This window comes from Macaca nemestrina, chromosome 3 (genome assembly GCF_043159975.1).
Source record: "Macaca nemestrina isolate mMacNem1 chromosome 3, mMacNem.hap1, whole genome shotgun sequence".
Classification (NCBI taxonomy): domain Eukaryota; kingdom Metazoa; phylum Chordata; class Mammalia; order Primates; family Cercopithecidae; genus Macaca; species Macaca nemestrina.
Window position 1 is genome coordinate 132,319,477 of NC_092127.1, and position 18,316 is coordinate 132,337,792.

Consider the following 18,316-nt stretch of genomic DNA (forward strand, 5'->3'; position numbering starts at 1 on the left):
CTAAACTGAAGATTATAGCACCAGCAAGTAGACTGTCCACAGATTTACTGCCTAATCATCAATATTGAGAAATAGTTTAGTTATCTTTCCAAGGTGTATAACAGAATATACCAAAATATAACAGAATGAAGAATACTATTTGAGATGAGGGGCCATAACTTCAATATAGTCAGATATTTGTGTATCTAAACCAGCCAAGCAAGGAGAGGAGTGTGTACATGGGCATTGCTGGATGTGTCCATTAATTATCCCAGCTGACAACCTGAAAATGAGAACAACTGTAGCCACTACATCAGGATATTTTGGGAATTTGAAGACTACTGACATGCTACTAGGTTCCACTGATGTCGGGATACTAATTTTAAGGAAGTCACAATTGAGCTAAAAACAAAGATTGATTGAATTCAATTTCTATTTTAACACAAGGCTACCACTTCACGCTACCTTTAGTTGGCACTTTTGTCAAGAAAAGACAGAAAATATGTGGAAACATGGATTCCAAAATAATGTCATTAAAAGGACAATAAAAGCACCACAATTTGTATGAATCCAATAAATACCACATTATAGTTATTAGTTTTTATTTATTCCTAAAATTGTTCACTTATATGATGTATATTTTTATCTGTATTTTTGAGATTCACAAAAATGAAAGATCTATTCCTATATGTTTATTTGTAATAACAAAATGGCCTATGAATTCAAAGATAATTACATTAAAATAAATTTTTAAAAGGTTCAAGTTGTTTTGCTATAAATATAAAAGAAATTACAAAATAATTTGATTCGCTACCATGAAGGAAGAGGGAAGGCATAACATGTAATGTTACAAAGCTCAAAAGAACTAGGTTTGGGGGTTAATAAGGGGCCTGTATTAAAGATAAGGTAATTTTTTTTCCACAACTAGGGAAATTATTTTTTAGTTTATGTACAGCACCTTTCAGAGTCAAAATTGAGTTGCTGATGATGCCAGTACACCCACATTATGATTTCTTTGAAACATCCAGTGGCTTCATCATTTAGGCCAAAAGAGTACAATCTCATTGAGGACAATTTCTATTTATGACCAACTAAAAACAGGCAGGTGGCAAACTTTTTAAGCATGACAACAGTAAATATGGAAATCAGCCTTAGTGAATATATTTTTAAAAATAATTAACTGACCGGGCGTGGTGACTCACGCCTGTAATCCCAGCACTTTTGGAGGCAGAGGCAGGCAGATCACGAGGTCAGGAGTTCGAGACTAGCTTGGCCAACATAGTGAAACCCCGTCTCTACTAAAAATACAACAATTAGCCAGACATGGTGACGGGAGCCTGTAATCCCAGCTACTCAGGAGGCTGAGGCAGGAAAATCGCTTGAACCCGGGAGGCAGGGGTTGCAGTGAGCCGAGATCGCACCATTGTACTCCAGCCCGAGCAACAGTGTAAGACTCGGTCAAAAAAAAAAAAAAAAAGTAACTATATTTAAGACAACTTTTTATTTTTAATCAAGGAATACGTTATGCACTAGAGATTCTTGATGGCTTACAAACCGGACATGGGTGACAATTTAATCTCGATGTTAAAGTCAAAATGATAAGAGAATGTAGTAAAAAGTTCACCAAAGAAAACTAAAAGAGAGTAAGAATGAAGAATTAGAACTAAGAGGTGGGAGTTATTCAGCCTAAGTATCCGAAAAGGTCTGGGTAGTGGCCTTGTTAGAAAGGAATCCCAGAGAATGATTGATATGTTAGTTACACACATAACATACCTGATGAAACAAATCACACTGTACACTTTATGTACTTTTTATCACATAAAAACTATACCTTAATAAAAACAATACAGATCAACAAAATGGTTACAATGAAAATAAATAACAAAAAGAACAATATCAAGTGTGATGACAATGGAGAACAGCTGGAACCCTAGTATATGGCTAGTAGGTTTACTAGTGTGTATAACCGTTTGGGAAACTAAATTTTAATGGTATCTATGACCTGTCAATTCCACTCTCAAGAATATATCCAACAGTATAGCATACATGTATTCACCAATATTAGGTACAAGAATGTTCAAAGCAGTGTTCATCATAAAGTGGCAAAACCAAAATATCCTAAATGTCAATCAGCAGTAGAATGGATAAATAAAATGCAATATATTAATTCAATATAGACTCCATATAGCTATAAGAATGAACACAACATATCTACATGCAACAACTTATATGAATTTCAAAAACATAATATTAATCAAAATAAGAAAAAATACAAAGGAGTACATAATGTGTGATTCATCTATATAACGTTTAAACTCAAGGAAAACTGATATATGGTATTAGAAGCCAAGAAAGTGTTTACCCTTAGATAGGAGCTGTAGGGACTGATAAGCAGAAGAAGGAGGAGTTAGGGATTGCATTCATGTTTTGTGTAATTAATTTGAGTTCTGGTTGCAAGGGTGGGGTTATTTCGTGAAACTTCAATGAGCTATAAAGTTTAGGATTAATGTTTTACAGAAAGATTACACAAAATTTTAAAAACCCGGCCGTGTGCAGTGGCTCACGCCTGTAATCCCAGCACTTTGGGAGGCCGAGGCGGGCGAATCACGAGTTCAGGAGATCTAGACCATCCTGCCTAACACGGTGAAACCCCGTCTCTACTAAAAATACAAAAAATTAGCCGTGCATGGTGGCGGATGCCTGTAGTCCCAGCTACTCGGGAGGCTGAGGCAGGAGAATGGCGTGAACCCGGGAACAGGCGCTTCCAGTGAGCCGAGATCTCTCCACTGCGCTACAGCGGGGGCGACAGAGGGAGACTCCATCTCAAAAAACAAACAAACCAAAACAACGACAACAACCCACAACACTGATCGCAGGAAAGTTACATATAAGAAGGAACTGGAAGGCTTCTGTGAGGAAAGATTAACAGAAAGCTCCAAGTTTTCCAGAGAAAGAGTGGGAAGTAGGGTATGAGAATTAGAGTTGGGATAGGAAATGCAGAGAACCAATAAATAAAACACTGTGCCCAGAAAAGAAACTATAGATGAAATACAAATAATACATTACTGTGATTAATCTAGTTCAGTTCCAGACAAGTTGGTTAGAGGGGGAAGGTTAAGAGGCTATTTTTTTCTTAAGTTAATTGGGGTTCATTCCAAAAATAAAAAGTTGATTTAACAACTGATAATCACTTTATATATTTTACCATATTGGCAGAACAAAGAGAAGAAAAATATAATAATTTCAACAGACACAGAAAAACATTTGATAAAATTCATCATCCTTTCACGATGATATTTGAACTAAAAAGAAAAAGGGAGATTCCTCAATCTAATAAGAGGTATCTAAAATTAGCCTAGAGCAAACATCGCACTTAATGGTAAACAATGAATGATTTTCCATTGACATCTAGAACGAGACAAAAGGCCCATTACCCTCATTTTTATCTTATATTGTGCGGGAGTGTCTCATTAACTGTTAGATTTGTTTTCTTCATGGGCTGGGGTAAGGTAACATTAGATCTAAGAATCCATCTGAAATTTATCAGCAGGAAATGCTTGAGGGGATGGATACTCCAGACTTCAGGATGTGCTTATTTTACATTGCAGGCCTATAACAAAACATCGCATGTACCCCCTAAATATATACTACTATGTACCCACAAAAAAGTTTAAAAATAAAAATAAATTTAAAAAGAGGAGTAAGGATTAAAGTTCAGATTTAAATTAAATATTAAAAGTCAAAAAATAAAAACGAATAAATAAAATATATCAGCAGGGAAAGAGAGCCCAACATAGTACTGACAGTGAAAACGAAATTATACCAGCCAAGTGTCATATAGCTTATTACTGGGCTTTCTGCTTTCTTGATCTACAGGGCGCTGGGATGGATGGAGACAGACTGGAAACCCAAAAGACCCATGCAAAATGGAGTCATCCAGTTTCCAGTTGCCTTACCAGTCTAACCATTTTCACTACAGTGTTCAAGGGCTTAACCTTTCTATTGCTGCAGCAAAGGCTAGTCTCAAATTCTACAGTGAGAACTATCTATGCACTGTACAGCAGATCTCTTAGAAGTTGAGGAAGAAATAAGGTTCAGAGGCCAGGCGCGTTGGCTCAAGCATGTAATCCCAGCAATTTGTGAGGCCAAAGCGGGTGGATCACTTGAGGTCAGGAATTTGAGACTAGCCTGGCCAACACAGTGAAACCTCGTCTCTCCTACAAATACAAAAATTAGCTTGTCCTGGTGGCATGTCTGTAATCCCAACTACATTGGAGGCTGAGGCAGGAGAATCACTTGAACCTGGGAAGCAGAGGTTGCAGTGAGCCAAGATCCGCCACTGCACTCCAGCCTGGGCAACAGAGTGAGAGTCCATCTCAAAAAAGAATTTTAAAAATAAAAAAGAGAGAGAGAAAGAAATAAGATTCAGTTAAATTTGATAGTGCCATGCGGAACACTTGGCCTGCCCAAAATTTATTAATAGATTTGCTTCTGGATATGAGTAGCAATGATTTTCATAATTCCTGATATCCCTGTTCCCTTAGCTATTAAAGGTATTTTTAAAATGTTAATTGTTTTACTCATTTCATCTGTCACAGTTAAGACTTCCTCACTGATATAGAAAACAAGTGTCTTAACTGGTGCAATCAAATGTATCCTTGTACTTATTCCGATGTCCTTCAAGACAGAGTTTTTCTTTGTCACAATTTAACATGTCATTTCTCTAGTCTATTTTTCCTACACAGAACTGAAGAACAACTACTGTAATGGAGACTCTACAAAAATTTGACATGTTGATAGCTTTCCTGTGGTCAAACAGAATTATGTAAAATTGTGTATCTGCCCTCTTTCAATATCAGTTTACAGTTAGCAGGTGTTCTTAATGCTTTGAGAATGTGATGGCAAACAAAACACAAAATGTGGTTTTACCAGTTCTTCACAGTATACCTTAATTTGAAATAAAATATTCAAGGCAGTTATTTGTTGTTCAGATATGTTTAGTAACATAAGAAGCATGAAGGATTTCAGTAAATAGGATATTTAATTTCTGAAATGATAGAATTTCTGAACCTAGATTATTATTCTGTAAAGGTGAGAAGTTGGGAACTTGCTGTTTTACAAAGTCTTTTTCACATTTATCTAATTGTTTATGGCTTCCTTTGAGAAGGAAGGTTTAGTACATACCAGAAACCATTTATTTTTTGCAGATTTTTTTGGCTACTTTCCATTTACAGAGCCCTATGGTCATGTAACTAGGGTTTTATCATTGCAGGCTTCCTAAGTAGTTTGGTGTAAATAATATTTAATATGTTTAATTCTTTATAATTGATATGGAATAGTCACAAATGATGCCATATGATCCTCCTAACAAGTATACTGAAATTTTTAACCCTATTTTAAAGAAGAGAAAGCATTGTGACTCAAAAGTTTCAGCTACTTGTCTGAGATCACAGTTAGCAAGTGGAATCGGAACCTGGAGCCACACTTATTTTTCAGGATCCTTCACCTTCTTACTTTTTGTATGTCTCTTATTTAAGGTGTATAGATTGTTAACTCATTCAGTAACTATAATAATCACTATCCAATACGTACCTGGCTAGTGACAATTATCATAGAACACATTTCAAATGTCTTGAAACATACTCATGTGAATCATACACCTAAATTAAAAGAAAAATGTGGTTTGAAGGCATACAAAATCTGAAAGCCAGAAAAAAAAGGAAATCTGGTTAGATTATGCCTTAAAGGAACTTTAAAAACACAGAATTATAAAATTTTAATTACCTCATCTTCAAAAATAAACTCAAATTTTATTTACTTGCATATGTTTTTTATGTGGTATATTTAATATCTTTCCTCCAGACAAATTCTATGAAAAAGTTGAAAAGTTTTTGATAAAAAATTATTGCAAGAGTTTTGCAATATCAAGAGGAGAAAAAAGAGACACACAAATACCACTTGTGAAAGATGAGAGTAAGATCAAGTGAGTTGATGAGCATTCTTGTGTGTATGGCTTGCCACAGGTCTTTATACTTGTTCTTACCTACTCCTAAAAGGCTTTTCCTCCAGGGATCTTATGAATTCTCACTTTCACTTCCCTCAGGTCTTTGGCCTGATGTCGTTCTTTCATTTGATACTTTCTCTGCCTGCTCTATTTAAATATGCAACCTCACTCTAAGAACTATCTGTTCTTCTTACTTTATTACATAGCATATATCACAGGTTAACATCCACATATTTTATATATTTATTTTATTTATTGGTTGTCTCCTCTCATTAGAATGTAAGTTCCATGAGATAGAGTAGATAATTTGATCTGCTTTGCTTATTGTTGTATTCCTACCACTTAGCCAAGTTGTAGGAACTAGGTTGGCATTCAACAAATACTTTCTTTTTACACAAAGAAAACAAGAGCGAATGAACTAAGAAAAGTAAAAATGGAAGGCAGGCAGGCAAGAAGGCAGGAAGGAAGCAAGGAAGGAACGAAGAAAGGAACGAAGGAAGGAACGAAGGAAGGAAAGAAGGAAAAATGGAAGGACCAAGGGGAGTGAGGGAGAAAGAAAGGGAAGTCAAAAGGTATGTAAAAAGCCTTTCACATTACCTCTGCAAGAAAGTACCAGTGGTAGCATCATCTTTTAATTCGTGCTATTAATTAGTGTCCCAAGTACTAAGAGATCTGGAGGCAAAACCATTCAAGAGAGAAGGAAATAAAAATAGGGAGGCTCATAAAAGTCAGGAAAAATAAGTAATATAAACAATCAATCAGGACTGGCCTTGATGGTTAATATTATCGTGCTTGATTCTCATAAGGAATGCTTCATGAAAGGAAATGTGAGGCTGGCCACAGGATAGACAGAAGTTAATTTGAGACATGGTGCCCAAGTACCCAGAGAAGTGTAAAGACAGACAGTGAGAACTAGAGTAGAGTGTAAACTCTGGTTTTCTATTGCCTGATTCTATGCTTTTCAAAGCTTTCTGCAGATAAAGAAAATAATGAAGGACAAAGGAGGGACAGTAAGTCATGCATCACCTCGAAAATATTTGCCAGGGTATTTTTGAGTAGTGTTATAATGTATCCTAATACAGGCACTTTCATTTATATTTTGAAATTGATTTATACATTGAAAAGCTATTACCTAAATAGACACAAAGTTGTTTGCATTAAGAGAAAATAGCATACATATTAAATCCACCATTTCATTTTTAAGGATTTGTTCAAAGAGAATAATCAGGGAGTTGTTTATACAGAGATATTAGAAGTCCATTATCTTCAGCTCAGCATATGCAGTGGAATGGAAATCTTTTGCCGTACAACAATAAGCACAAATAAGGGATGTGGAGTCATTAAAAAGAGAAAATTTTAAACTTACCTAAAATTTTGCTATAGTATGAATTCCATTCTCCCCAGTAGGACTGAAATATATAGTCTTGCAGAAAATAAGATATCATATTTTTAATCCTTTCACCAAAAGTCATCTGGTCAGTGAGCTCTGACAAGGCTGCCGGTACATAGGAGACCGGTGCTGGGATTTTCCCACAGTGTCTCTCCACTGTTGATGCTGGAGAGAACCTCAATGTGTACACAAATGGAATTCCTAATTTCAGAGCAATGAGATCACCACAGATTGTTACTGGGTCTGCTACTAACACTTCAAAACCACCTTTCTGAAGTCTTTCCATTAACTTGGGGTTGTTTAGTACACCATCACAGATTTGCATATTAATTTGAAAGAAAGTGTCTAGAAGGTTTCCTAGTTCTTTGTAGAAAGCCCATATTGTGAGAGGAGTTGGTCTATGGTCAATCCACAGCATTATCATATGCTCAATTAAGGAATCTACATTGCTCTTCTTGTAGGAAACAGGTATCACTTCAAAATTCACAGGAGAATCAGGATTGGAGTTGATGAATAGAGTTGCTGATGAAGCCAGTACAGTCACATTGTGATTTCTTTGAATCAACTCTTCTAGAATAATCTTAATATTTAACCAGTGGCTACCATCTGTAGGCCAAATTAACACATTCCCACTTAGAGCAATTTCAGTCAGAGTCAAGTTAAAAACCAGCATCTGGACAAACTTCTTAGGCATGGTGAAATCCATTATGGAAACCATCCTACTGTAGGTCCTTCAAGATGTAAACAAACAAAACAAACAAAAAAACTTCAAAGTACATCTAGGTCAATTTCTAAATAAAATAATACTTAATGCGATGGTTACACTCAGTTATGGGTCAACTGATCTTCAGATTAAAATAGAATATAATTCAAATTCCTATATGCACTAACATAATTATTTCAATAACAGAAATAAAATTTGGTTAAAGAAAAGGAGGCAGGGGTGTTATAAACCTACAATCTGTATATTCTGGGATAATAACTATGATTTATAAAATACGTCTTTAATATAATACATGTTTCGCAAAATTGATTAAACAACTTTCTCTCAGAGGAAGTTTGCTCAAAGATTTCAAGGTGTTTTAGATTATATGGATTACAGAGCAAAATACTATGCATTTGATATAGAATAGCTTTCTTCTCCATAAAGCCAATTGATCATTGTCTCCTATGCCTTTGTTACAGGGAATTTTTCAGTTTCTTCCATATGACACAAATGAAGAAGATATGGCCTGGTACTCCAAAGAAGCACAGACTTTGTTATTCAGAGAAGTTAGGTAGATACTGGAGTTCAACAGACTCAGATTCAAATATTGTCCTTTTATAAGAATTCTGACCTCAGGGAATTATCGAGACCCTCCCATTCTAAGTTTTCTCAAAGAAAAATGAGAGGTAACGACATTAATTTGTTGTATTACTTTGTGGATTAACAATAGTATCTGTAAAGCTACTGTTCCTTCTTCTTGGTACAGAGCAAGGGTTTAGTAATGTTAAAGGTTTAATAAATTTGTCTAAAGATTGATTAGGAAATCCATGGGCCAGCTGCAGAATGACTGGCTAGACTTGGATATAACAATATCAGATATGGATATAGTGTTGCAATTCTTAGTGAATTCCAAACTGAATAGTAGCAGTTACGTAAGAATTCTGTCTTGAAATCGTTAGAGGCCACCATTAAAACGAGAAATATGAACAAATAAAGTGATTAAAAGGATAATAATCAAAAATTAAGATTAGAAAATAAGTGATGTATTTTAAATTTATATTCAGTTGCCCTTAAATCATGTAATTTCAGGCCCTTGAATAACAAAAGAACCAGGAGGGCAGAGAACAGGAAAGACAAGAGAGAGAAGTGATGGTTTTAGAATTTTTGCATTTATGTCCTTTCAAGAGTAAGCCTCAATTTGAATATAGTGGCAGTACCTTAAAAATTAATTAGATTTTGAAACCAGGCAGCCAGAGAAGAGTGTAAATAATCTTAATGATCTTCAAAATAAGCCCAGGAAAAGGGGATTAAAAAATCTTCATAAAGAAATCTGTTGCTGTCAAACTTTCAGTAAAAAGTAAAGAAAACACAGCATTATAGAAAACATGAAAGTCTATCTATAAAATACTTAGATTTGTTCAAAAGTTGAGTTACATGTAAGGAAAATATAATAATTAATTAGGGATTACTCACAAATGTAGCTACAATAGTACATAAAAGCTTATCAAAATATGCTTCAAAATCTCGATACATATAGATATTCCTAAATTACCGAGAGTAAGGGGAAAATTATGATTTTAGTCAACTTCCACTTTTAAGTAATATCTGCAGGGCGATAAAATATTTATCTAATTTAGTGAAGAACAATAAAATGTATATAATGCTTTTAATTTGAATTGATTATCCTATTATTTACTAAATAAAACAACATTTTATTTAGTAAAATGTATATAATGCCATTAGCCTGAATTGATAATCCGCAAAACAACATTCTGGTATGAAAATATTTTTCCACTAAAGACGTGCCCTTGCCTGAAAGTCTTCTCTTCCTAAGTGCTTCCAGAACATTGCACCTGATGGCTAGGATTCAACTCTGCTGGCTCTTTTTTCATTGTCTCCCCAAGGCCAGAAAAGCCAGGAAACCAGTTTTCATACTCTTTTGGGTATGAGTGATTCAGTTTTATTTGAGTTTCTTGATTTTTATTAACCTAATTCTCTAAAAGCTTAAATTTAGATGTACTTTTAGTTTTGCTTTGTTTTGCTAAACAGAAACTGCGTATATTCTAGCACTTTGCTTTTTACCTCAGAGTGGAGTCTAATATCAAATGATTCACCACATTCTGAATTGTAACTAAGCAAGTTACTTAGCCTCCTCATTTACCAAATGATGAGAACAATGGCACCTATTTCCTATAGTTTTGGGTATGGTGTGACACAATGCAGGTAAATTATTCAGAACAGCACCTGGGCTCCATAAGTGATAGCTACCCATGATGTTTTAGGGAGAGAATCTTATTTTTTAAATGATCAAATAAATCAGATCTCATTAACTTGACCCTTCTCTACTCTTTCTCTCCTCCTACAGTGACAGACTGGAGAATCTAGGGTTTGGTGCAGAATTTCTCAAACACTGAAAGTTTCCCCACAAGGCAGTCCCTCTCAGTCTTTTGGCAGAACACAAGTGACAGGTTATTAACAATGCAAAGAGTACCAAAGTTTACAAATTACTTATTTTAAGAAATATAGGCATATAAAACTCAAGATTATATCCACACAAATTATAATTTCCATATTTCCTTTTCTTCTAATACCTTTTCATTAGTGGGAGCAAAAAAGATAGAGTGATCACTATCTCCAAGAATTTCCAATGTCCCAACTTCAATTACATCTCCAATGTAATGCCTGTGGCTATCATTCAGCTTATGGGTCATTGCAGAAAAGGGAATGATAGTAGAAAGTTTTTCAAAGATTCTAACCAATCAAGAGTAATGTAAATTAAAACAGAAGAAGAATAACAGAAAAAAGGAAGGAGAGAAGAAAGCAAAGGAATAATTAGTAAGAAAGAGAAAAATAAAAAAAAGGAAGACTTAAGTAGAAATGTATTATTCTACAGGAAAAGATTCCAGTGCATTTTTTCTTCTTTAAAATTACTGCTGAAAATCAAGTATCCTGGGAGTATACACATTTCATGTTTCATTTCTAGCACTTTATTTTATATTAATTACTCATGCTCAGGGAGTCCGGAGTTCATGCAAAGATCTAGATACTGTGATCATTCTTTTTGAAAATCTAGATTTCTTATTTAATAGACTTGCAAAAAAGTCTGTTATTATAGATGACATTCATCTTAGAGATTATTCACCTAATTATTCATATATAATGTTATGTATTTTTACATGTTATACACCTCTAATATAGAGAGATTATTCACAAAAAAACCTTGCTTTTACAGTGGTCAAAGGGTAAAGTGCTGTTGGTAACAATATGTAATGCTTATGGATTATAAGTATTTTTAGTGACAAAAAATGTTATGTTTTTCTCCCCTTAAATGTGCCCCAGTTTTGGTGTTTTTTTTTTTCTTTTTAAATAAAAATGAAAATGAAATTTACCTGGTTCCATTTTTTAAAATGCATGAAAATTCAAAAAATTTTTAATGTATACATTAGAAACTGTGGAACCTGTTACCTCCTTTCAGTTAGAAGTGGCTTATAAAGCTCTCTTAACGCCAAAGATATATCCCTAGACAACCCTCCCCAGACAACAGAATCGCATGATGATCTACCCCTTAATGAATAGTAGGTTACCTAGTGATACAATGGCCCAATTGTGTTCATTTGACAAATCAAAAATAGGCAAGAAATAGAATAGCACATTTTAAAAGCTAAACACATTGAAAAGAAGAAAAGTGTCCAAGAAAAATTTAACCTAAAATATTCTGAACAGTTCATAGATTTGCACCTGAAATTTAAAAAGAAGAAAAAACAATTTCTAGAACTAGGAAATATGACATCGAAGCTTTGTTATGAGAAAGATTTTCATTTGAATACTATTTTCTCATAATTTAACATGTTTGATATTTCCAAGTCTCAACATTCTTTTCTGTGTTACAACTTTTTTCTTGCAATGAACTGCAATAGTTCAAGGATTGAGAGAAAATATACGTAAATCACTTATCACAGTGGCTAGTGCATAGAAAGATATTAATATATACTGCTATCACTATTATGATATCCATCAGTTTGAGCTAAATTCCCATGATCTGAAATAAAATGAGTAATTTTACATTATAAATATCCAATTTCTACCAATTATCAGAGATTAAGGACTCACTCTGAGCTTCTTGTTGCATTCCACTGCAGAGAAGTAAACTTAGGGACTTGTTCTATTTATTTACTCAGGTGAGACTGTTCGAGGTCTAAGTGGATATAAATTTGTTACAATGATTTGATTAACGAATTTTAAGTAAATGTGGAACATCAATTCAAATTACAAATTGGAAAGGAGTTATTTTTACAAGTCAGTTCCATTTATCATTCTCCTTTCTCATTCTACATCCACAAAGTCTTGCACAGAAATAAGTTACTCTGTCATGTCAATACTTTACTTCTTACCTCGTCTTTTAAATATGACTGTTCATGTTCCTGGCATCAGTAAGAATATTGTGTTTTAATAAAGACAAACTTAAGTAGTCATTCTAAGTCAAAAGCGGGTAATTTGATCAGAAACATGATATATCAAAATCAGAGGATAAGAACATCTTTAGAAATCTGCATTATATTCCTCTGAACAAATTGTTAAGAAAGATTAGCCTCATGTATTAAGACTGAAAGAATAGTGTGCTTTTATTACCAGTATTTACTTACAGGCAAAATAAAATGGAACATGTGATTCTGAGACTGCCAGCCTAGGTAAAGTAAACTGTCAGATAACTTCACAAATAAAGAGATTAGTAATCATGAGAATTAGAATTCCAAGGTTGATGATGAGGAGTTGACAAAACTGAAGTGGTAGGATTGAAAATATAAACATAAATTGTGACCAAGAGACTGTCTATGTACATTCCGCTCTTACCTGAACTGAGATGCTGCACTTACTCCGATGTCCCTTTTAGTTTACCACATATATGAGGATATGAAGGATATTTTGCCATCTTGACAGTTTCATTGCTTCATAAAACTTCAATTTTTTCCTCCTCTCTCTTTTAAGATCTAGTTTCAGCCATAAGATGTTTCCCATTCATTTTTATCTCTATAGGACACTTGAAGGTTCATCTATAATCATCATAGCAAAGTTTGTATTCTCTGAATAAGAGAATAACTAGTTTTTCTTTTACTTCTCAAGAGATAAAGATCTGTTTTTGAATTTTAGGCCAATTACTTAACACACCCAGAGGAGTTTATGACTTTTGCTATCGGTGTTAATTATAACTGGCTTACCAGCTTTTGATAATAATCATTCACATGGCTGTAGTATCTCATGTCTTCATTCACATACCAACCTATGCATATTTATTTTGATTGATATAGGTCAACTTTACAGTTTTTTTAGAACAGAGGTCTGTAGAAAAGAAACTAACGTATCAGTAAGCATCACTACACAGAAATCTCACTTTCTTATTTTGCCAACATTCATGTAACCCACTGTTTTACCTAGTACACTTTGTCATCTTTAAATTATTTTCAATAGCATGTAAGATGTTCATTCATTAGCTAGTAACCATTTCTAGGCCTTACAAGCTCTGCTTAGCAAACATTACAGTCTCTGCAGTCTGTGCATTATTACTTTGTTATCAATAAATGAATGCACATAAATTAATGTGCCAATGTTACTAATGAGAAGCTACAGCCTCAGAACTTAATAACAGCTAGGAAGAGTAAGGAGAGGGAGGATGAAGAGAGGTTGATTAATGGGTACAAATAGACAGTTGAGCCCAGTCTTTGATAAACCAGTAGGGTGACTACAGTTAGCAATCTGTTGTACATTTCAAAATTGCTAGATGATAATTTGAATGTTCCTGTTATCAAGAAAAGATGGATATTTAAGGTGACAGATATCCCAATTATCCTCATTTGATCTTTACATATTATATCTATCAAAATAGCACATGTACCCCCAAAATATGTACATCTATCATGTATCAATAAGATAAAAAATCTTAGAGAAATATAACTTATCAAATTTGAAAAACATTCCTCCTCTATCTGATTATCATTGGGTTTATGTCTGCATTTGTAAGGTTTAGCAAGAAAACAAAGTAAACATTAAATATATAATACTTCACCCTACATACAAAGTATCAGCTGCAACTGTGTATTGTGAAATAATTTTACCTGCCTGGGAAGAAAATCATGTTTAGAATATGTAAATGCATTGCTTGAGTTCAAATATTTTGATTGTTGACAATTTCAGAAATATGTTATGTATGAAAGCAGAAAAATAGCAGGTGACCTGCATGTAATAAGATAGCAGAAAACATGGAAACTAGATTACCATAAGAGAGATAAAAGTATATATGTGTCATCTTTATTTAGATGACACTTCAATCTCTAACCCAGGAGATTACCTCTGAGATCTCACCCCTTATATCCAGCTGCTTATTGGATTTTGCTAAATATTCTCCAAAGTGTCACATACACAACATGTCCAAAATTCAATACAGTATCCATTTTTATTCTCCCATATTCACTGTCATGGCTGATTGGGCCACCCTATTCTAAATCCTTTCAGATGTAAACTAATTTAGTCCTTTTAGTAGCCTTGTCAGAGATGACATAAATGAGGTTCAGGTGCAAGGAGACTGAATTGCTTTTCAAAGCTACAGGCGGCTATGTGGATGTTGTCTGTAAGCTCCTGCTATCCTAATTGTGTTGCTATGTAGTCTCATACTGCACTATTTTCCTCCATTTATTTGCCACTTGTGTAGGGCAGGCTCTTACCATGTCTTTCCTAGAGTGATAACTTAGTCTAGTCTCACACCTCTCAACTCTACCGCCACATCTGTCCAAGTGTTTTATATAAAATGAAAATCAGGTCATAATATTTCCCTTTAGATGGTTCTCAATTGCTTATTAGATTAAGATGTTTTTAGAATGATGTAAGGAGACTTTGAAATATTCATTGAATTAATTCACTCATTCTTGTGGTTTCAACGTCATTAGCATCTTCCCCCATGCCTCCCTACCTTACACTTGAACCTTCAGCAATAGTAAATTATCGGAAATATCCATCGCACCTGTGCTGTTTTGTCTTCAACTTTGAGCATGCTTTTTCTTTCCCCGTTCTTACTTTGCAGGAAAACTCACATTCAGTATTTTAAAGTATCCTTATGCATCACCTGAACTCTGAAGTTTTTCAAAATAACACACTCTGTCTGTCAACATAATACCTAACTCCTCTACATTTTGTAATTGGTACATATTTCCATATTTACGTAATTCACATAATAAATATTCCTTTTAATGTCTGATTTGTCTGTTTGTGAAATCCTTGAACCGATGGACTTTATTTTAGTCTTCCTATCTAAAAGAGTGCTTAGTAAAGAGTAAGAAATCTATAATTAATAAGGAATAAATGATAAAATTCAAAAGCAAAAAAATGGACAAAGCCTGTTTGATTTTTAGACAAATATGTTCATAAATATATCAACACGATCAATATAGGCTTTTTGATGTTAGTACCATTGATTACATTTTTATTTTTCAGGTAAACACCATATCACACTTAAGCAAGTTAAATAAGCTTAGCATGGATAAATCATCCAGATCAATGGTTTTAGTTCACACCTTACAATTAAAGGTGATAAAGCCTTAATGTATTTTGTTTCTTTATGAGCCTTAATATTTATTAAATGATGATCAGAGATTATCAACATACATGTATGCTCTTAAACATGCATAATAATGTCTGTATTAATAATAGGCTTGTGGAAAGTTTAACATTTTCTGGCTTTCTCCACACATCCCTGTAGTTTCTAGGCAATTTCTATTTTGAGCATAATATCTACATAAGATACAGCCTGACTTTTAGACTAAAGTATTTGTCACTATATTTTATCCTTAAAAGAACTAAATTGATATCTTTAAGTCCATGCAATTAGAAAACAACACACTGTACTTCTGAAGTACAATGTCTTTTATCTTCTTTTGTGCTATCAAGTGATAGTAATACATAGTATATCAATACTTGGAATTAAAAAAGAGTAGACATAGAGAAATAAAGAAGGGGCTCCACAAAGTTCTGTTTTTTCAAATTCAAGTAATAGAAACAAAATTTGTTACATACCTAAAGCTTTACTATAGTATGAATCCCAGGATTTCCAAAGAGTTTCAAACATGTAGTCCTGTAGGTGGTAGGAGATGAAATTTCTTATTCTGTCAGTGAAAGACATTCGGTCGGTGAGTTCTGATAAAACAGCAGGAACATAGGAAGGTGGGTATGGTACCTTCCCACAGTGCTTTTCCACTGTTGAGGCTGGAGAAAACCTCAAGGAGTACATAAATGGAATTCCAAGTTTTAAAGCTACTATATCGCCACAAGGAAATACTGGATCTGACACCAGGACTTCAAACTTGCTTTTCTTTAGCTTTTCCATCAGCTGTTGGTTTTTAAGAACACCATCACAGATCTCCCGAGACACTATATGGAAGTTCTTGATTGCTTTGGCCATCTTCTGATAGAATCTCCAAATGGTTGAAGGAGATGGTCTATTTTCCAGCCATGTCAAAACGAAGTCGTTGATTACTCCTTCGATTCTTTCTTTGCCAAAGGGCACCTTATATATTTCAAATGTCAGAGATGAGTTAGAGGTTGGTGTGATGAAAAGTGCACCCGAGGCAACTAGGACAGTCACATTATGCTCTTTTTTAATGAGCTCATCTATAATTATCTTAACATTTAGCCAATGACTACCTTCCATTGACCAAATCAAAACATTTCCACCAAGAGTGGTTCCTATGAGACTTATCTGAAGGGAGAACAGGAGAAGGTTGTTTAACATGATGTGGCTTGATGCAGAAGATTTGATGAGATGTGAAGCAAAACTTTTTCTCTGCTTTTAAAGGAAAAAGAAAAGGAAAGACAAAAGGATTTCTCAGTTTTGAGGCAAACCATTAATACCCTTAAAACCCTTCTCGCTATAAAGTGATACTAGTCACAGTAGCTCCATATTTTAGGGTATTTACAGATGTATGGGTAATGTGTCTTACTTCTCAACCTGTTGCTTTAATTTTAATGCTTTAGTATGATTCCTGCTGTCTAATCCTCCTTTTGAACTTAATCCTCCAACCCTTTTTTGTGTGTTTCATAATTGTTAAATTTTTACAATTAAATTAGATAAAGCTTCTGTATATGTCCACTCTACATTCAGGTCTAGATATTGAAACCTTAGTTAGGACCAAAACTCATTCAGAAATTTAAAGTTGTTGATACTGTAAGTTTTAAAATTTTTAATGCATTAATATAATTTCATTTGTCACAATTAGACATTATAATAATAGTTATAATATATAACATTATGTCAAATGATATTTATAAATATATATTACTATAAATATGTATAAATTCAAATACTTATAAATAATATGTATAACATATATACTATATTTATAACTACTTTAGTAACATGTTTACAAAAATAGTTTATGTTAATCACCAAGTAAATATTATAAATAAATGAATAAAATAAAAGATGTGCAAGAGATTATAGGTTATGTTACTAGTGAATAGGAGCTATTTAAAGAGAATTACTAAGTCAAGCATACATCTACCAAAAGTGCTGCTCAAAAGCTATCTAGCCTGCATGAAAAACAGCTACTTGACACCTAGACTCACCCTTCAATGATTGCTAGCGTTTATTAAGTTCTCGTTGTATGTCAGACATCATGCAAACTCTTTAACACGTTAATTTCATTTATTGCTTATTTTTTTAAAAAATCCAATTATGGATCTTTTATAATTATTCCCACATCAAAGAAAAAGAAACCACTGCCCAAAGAGATTGAATAACTTGCCATGTTCCTACAGCAAAATAAGAAAATACTACTTATTGGGTACAATGAAAATACAGTGTACACTACTTGGGTGATGGGTACACTAAAAGCTCAGATTTCACCACTACACAATGTACCCAGACAGCACAACTGCACTTGAACCCCTAAAATAAGAATAAATAAAAGATGGGAACTAATGGTAGCAATCTTAAGGATCTCTAACTCCCACAGCCTATTGTATTAACCACTGGGATAGATCGCCCCATCAAAATGTATCATGTGCCCTTACCAACTAAGGAATCTATATGAATAGCAGCCTTCCAAAAGCAAGATAACACAATACAAAATTTTGTAACACACATTGGATAATATCGGATCAAGTAATTTAAGTAAAGCGATCTCTGTGAAAATATTATGTTTGTATGCATGTGTCTGTGAATAAGCAGAGTGATCTTTTCTGTGTTAATAAA

General features: G+C 33.8%; 1 protein-coding gene across 2 annotated transcripts in view; it reads right to left on the reverse strand.

Moving 5' to 3' along the window:
* The window catches only part of LOC105477357 (UDP-glucuronosyltransferase 2A2), a 56,282-nt gene extending 39,373 nt beyond the window's left edge, over positions 1 to 16,909 (reverse strand). The window contains exons 1-2 of one of the 2 annotated variants that reach the window (XM_011733835.2): positions 16,141 to 16,900; positions 7,350 to 7,979 (exon numbers count right to left, since the gene is read on the reverse strand). In XM_011733835.2, the coding sequence (XP_011732137.2) occupies positions 7,350 to 7,979; positions 16,141 to 16,855 (1,345 nt within the window). In that variant the 5' untranslated portion in view covers positions 16,856 to 16,900. Of the gene's footprint in view, positions 1 to 7,349; positions 7,980 to 16,140 lie in introns of both variants that reach the window. The other variant, XM_011733836.2, reaches the window with a different exon arrangement.
* Positions 16,910 to 18,316: the final 1,407 nt, after the last annotated feature.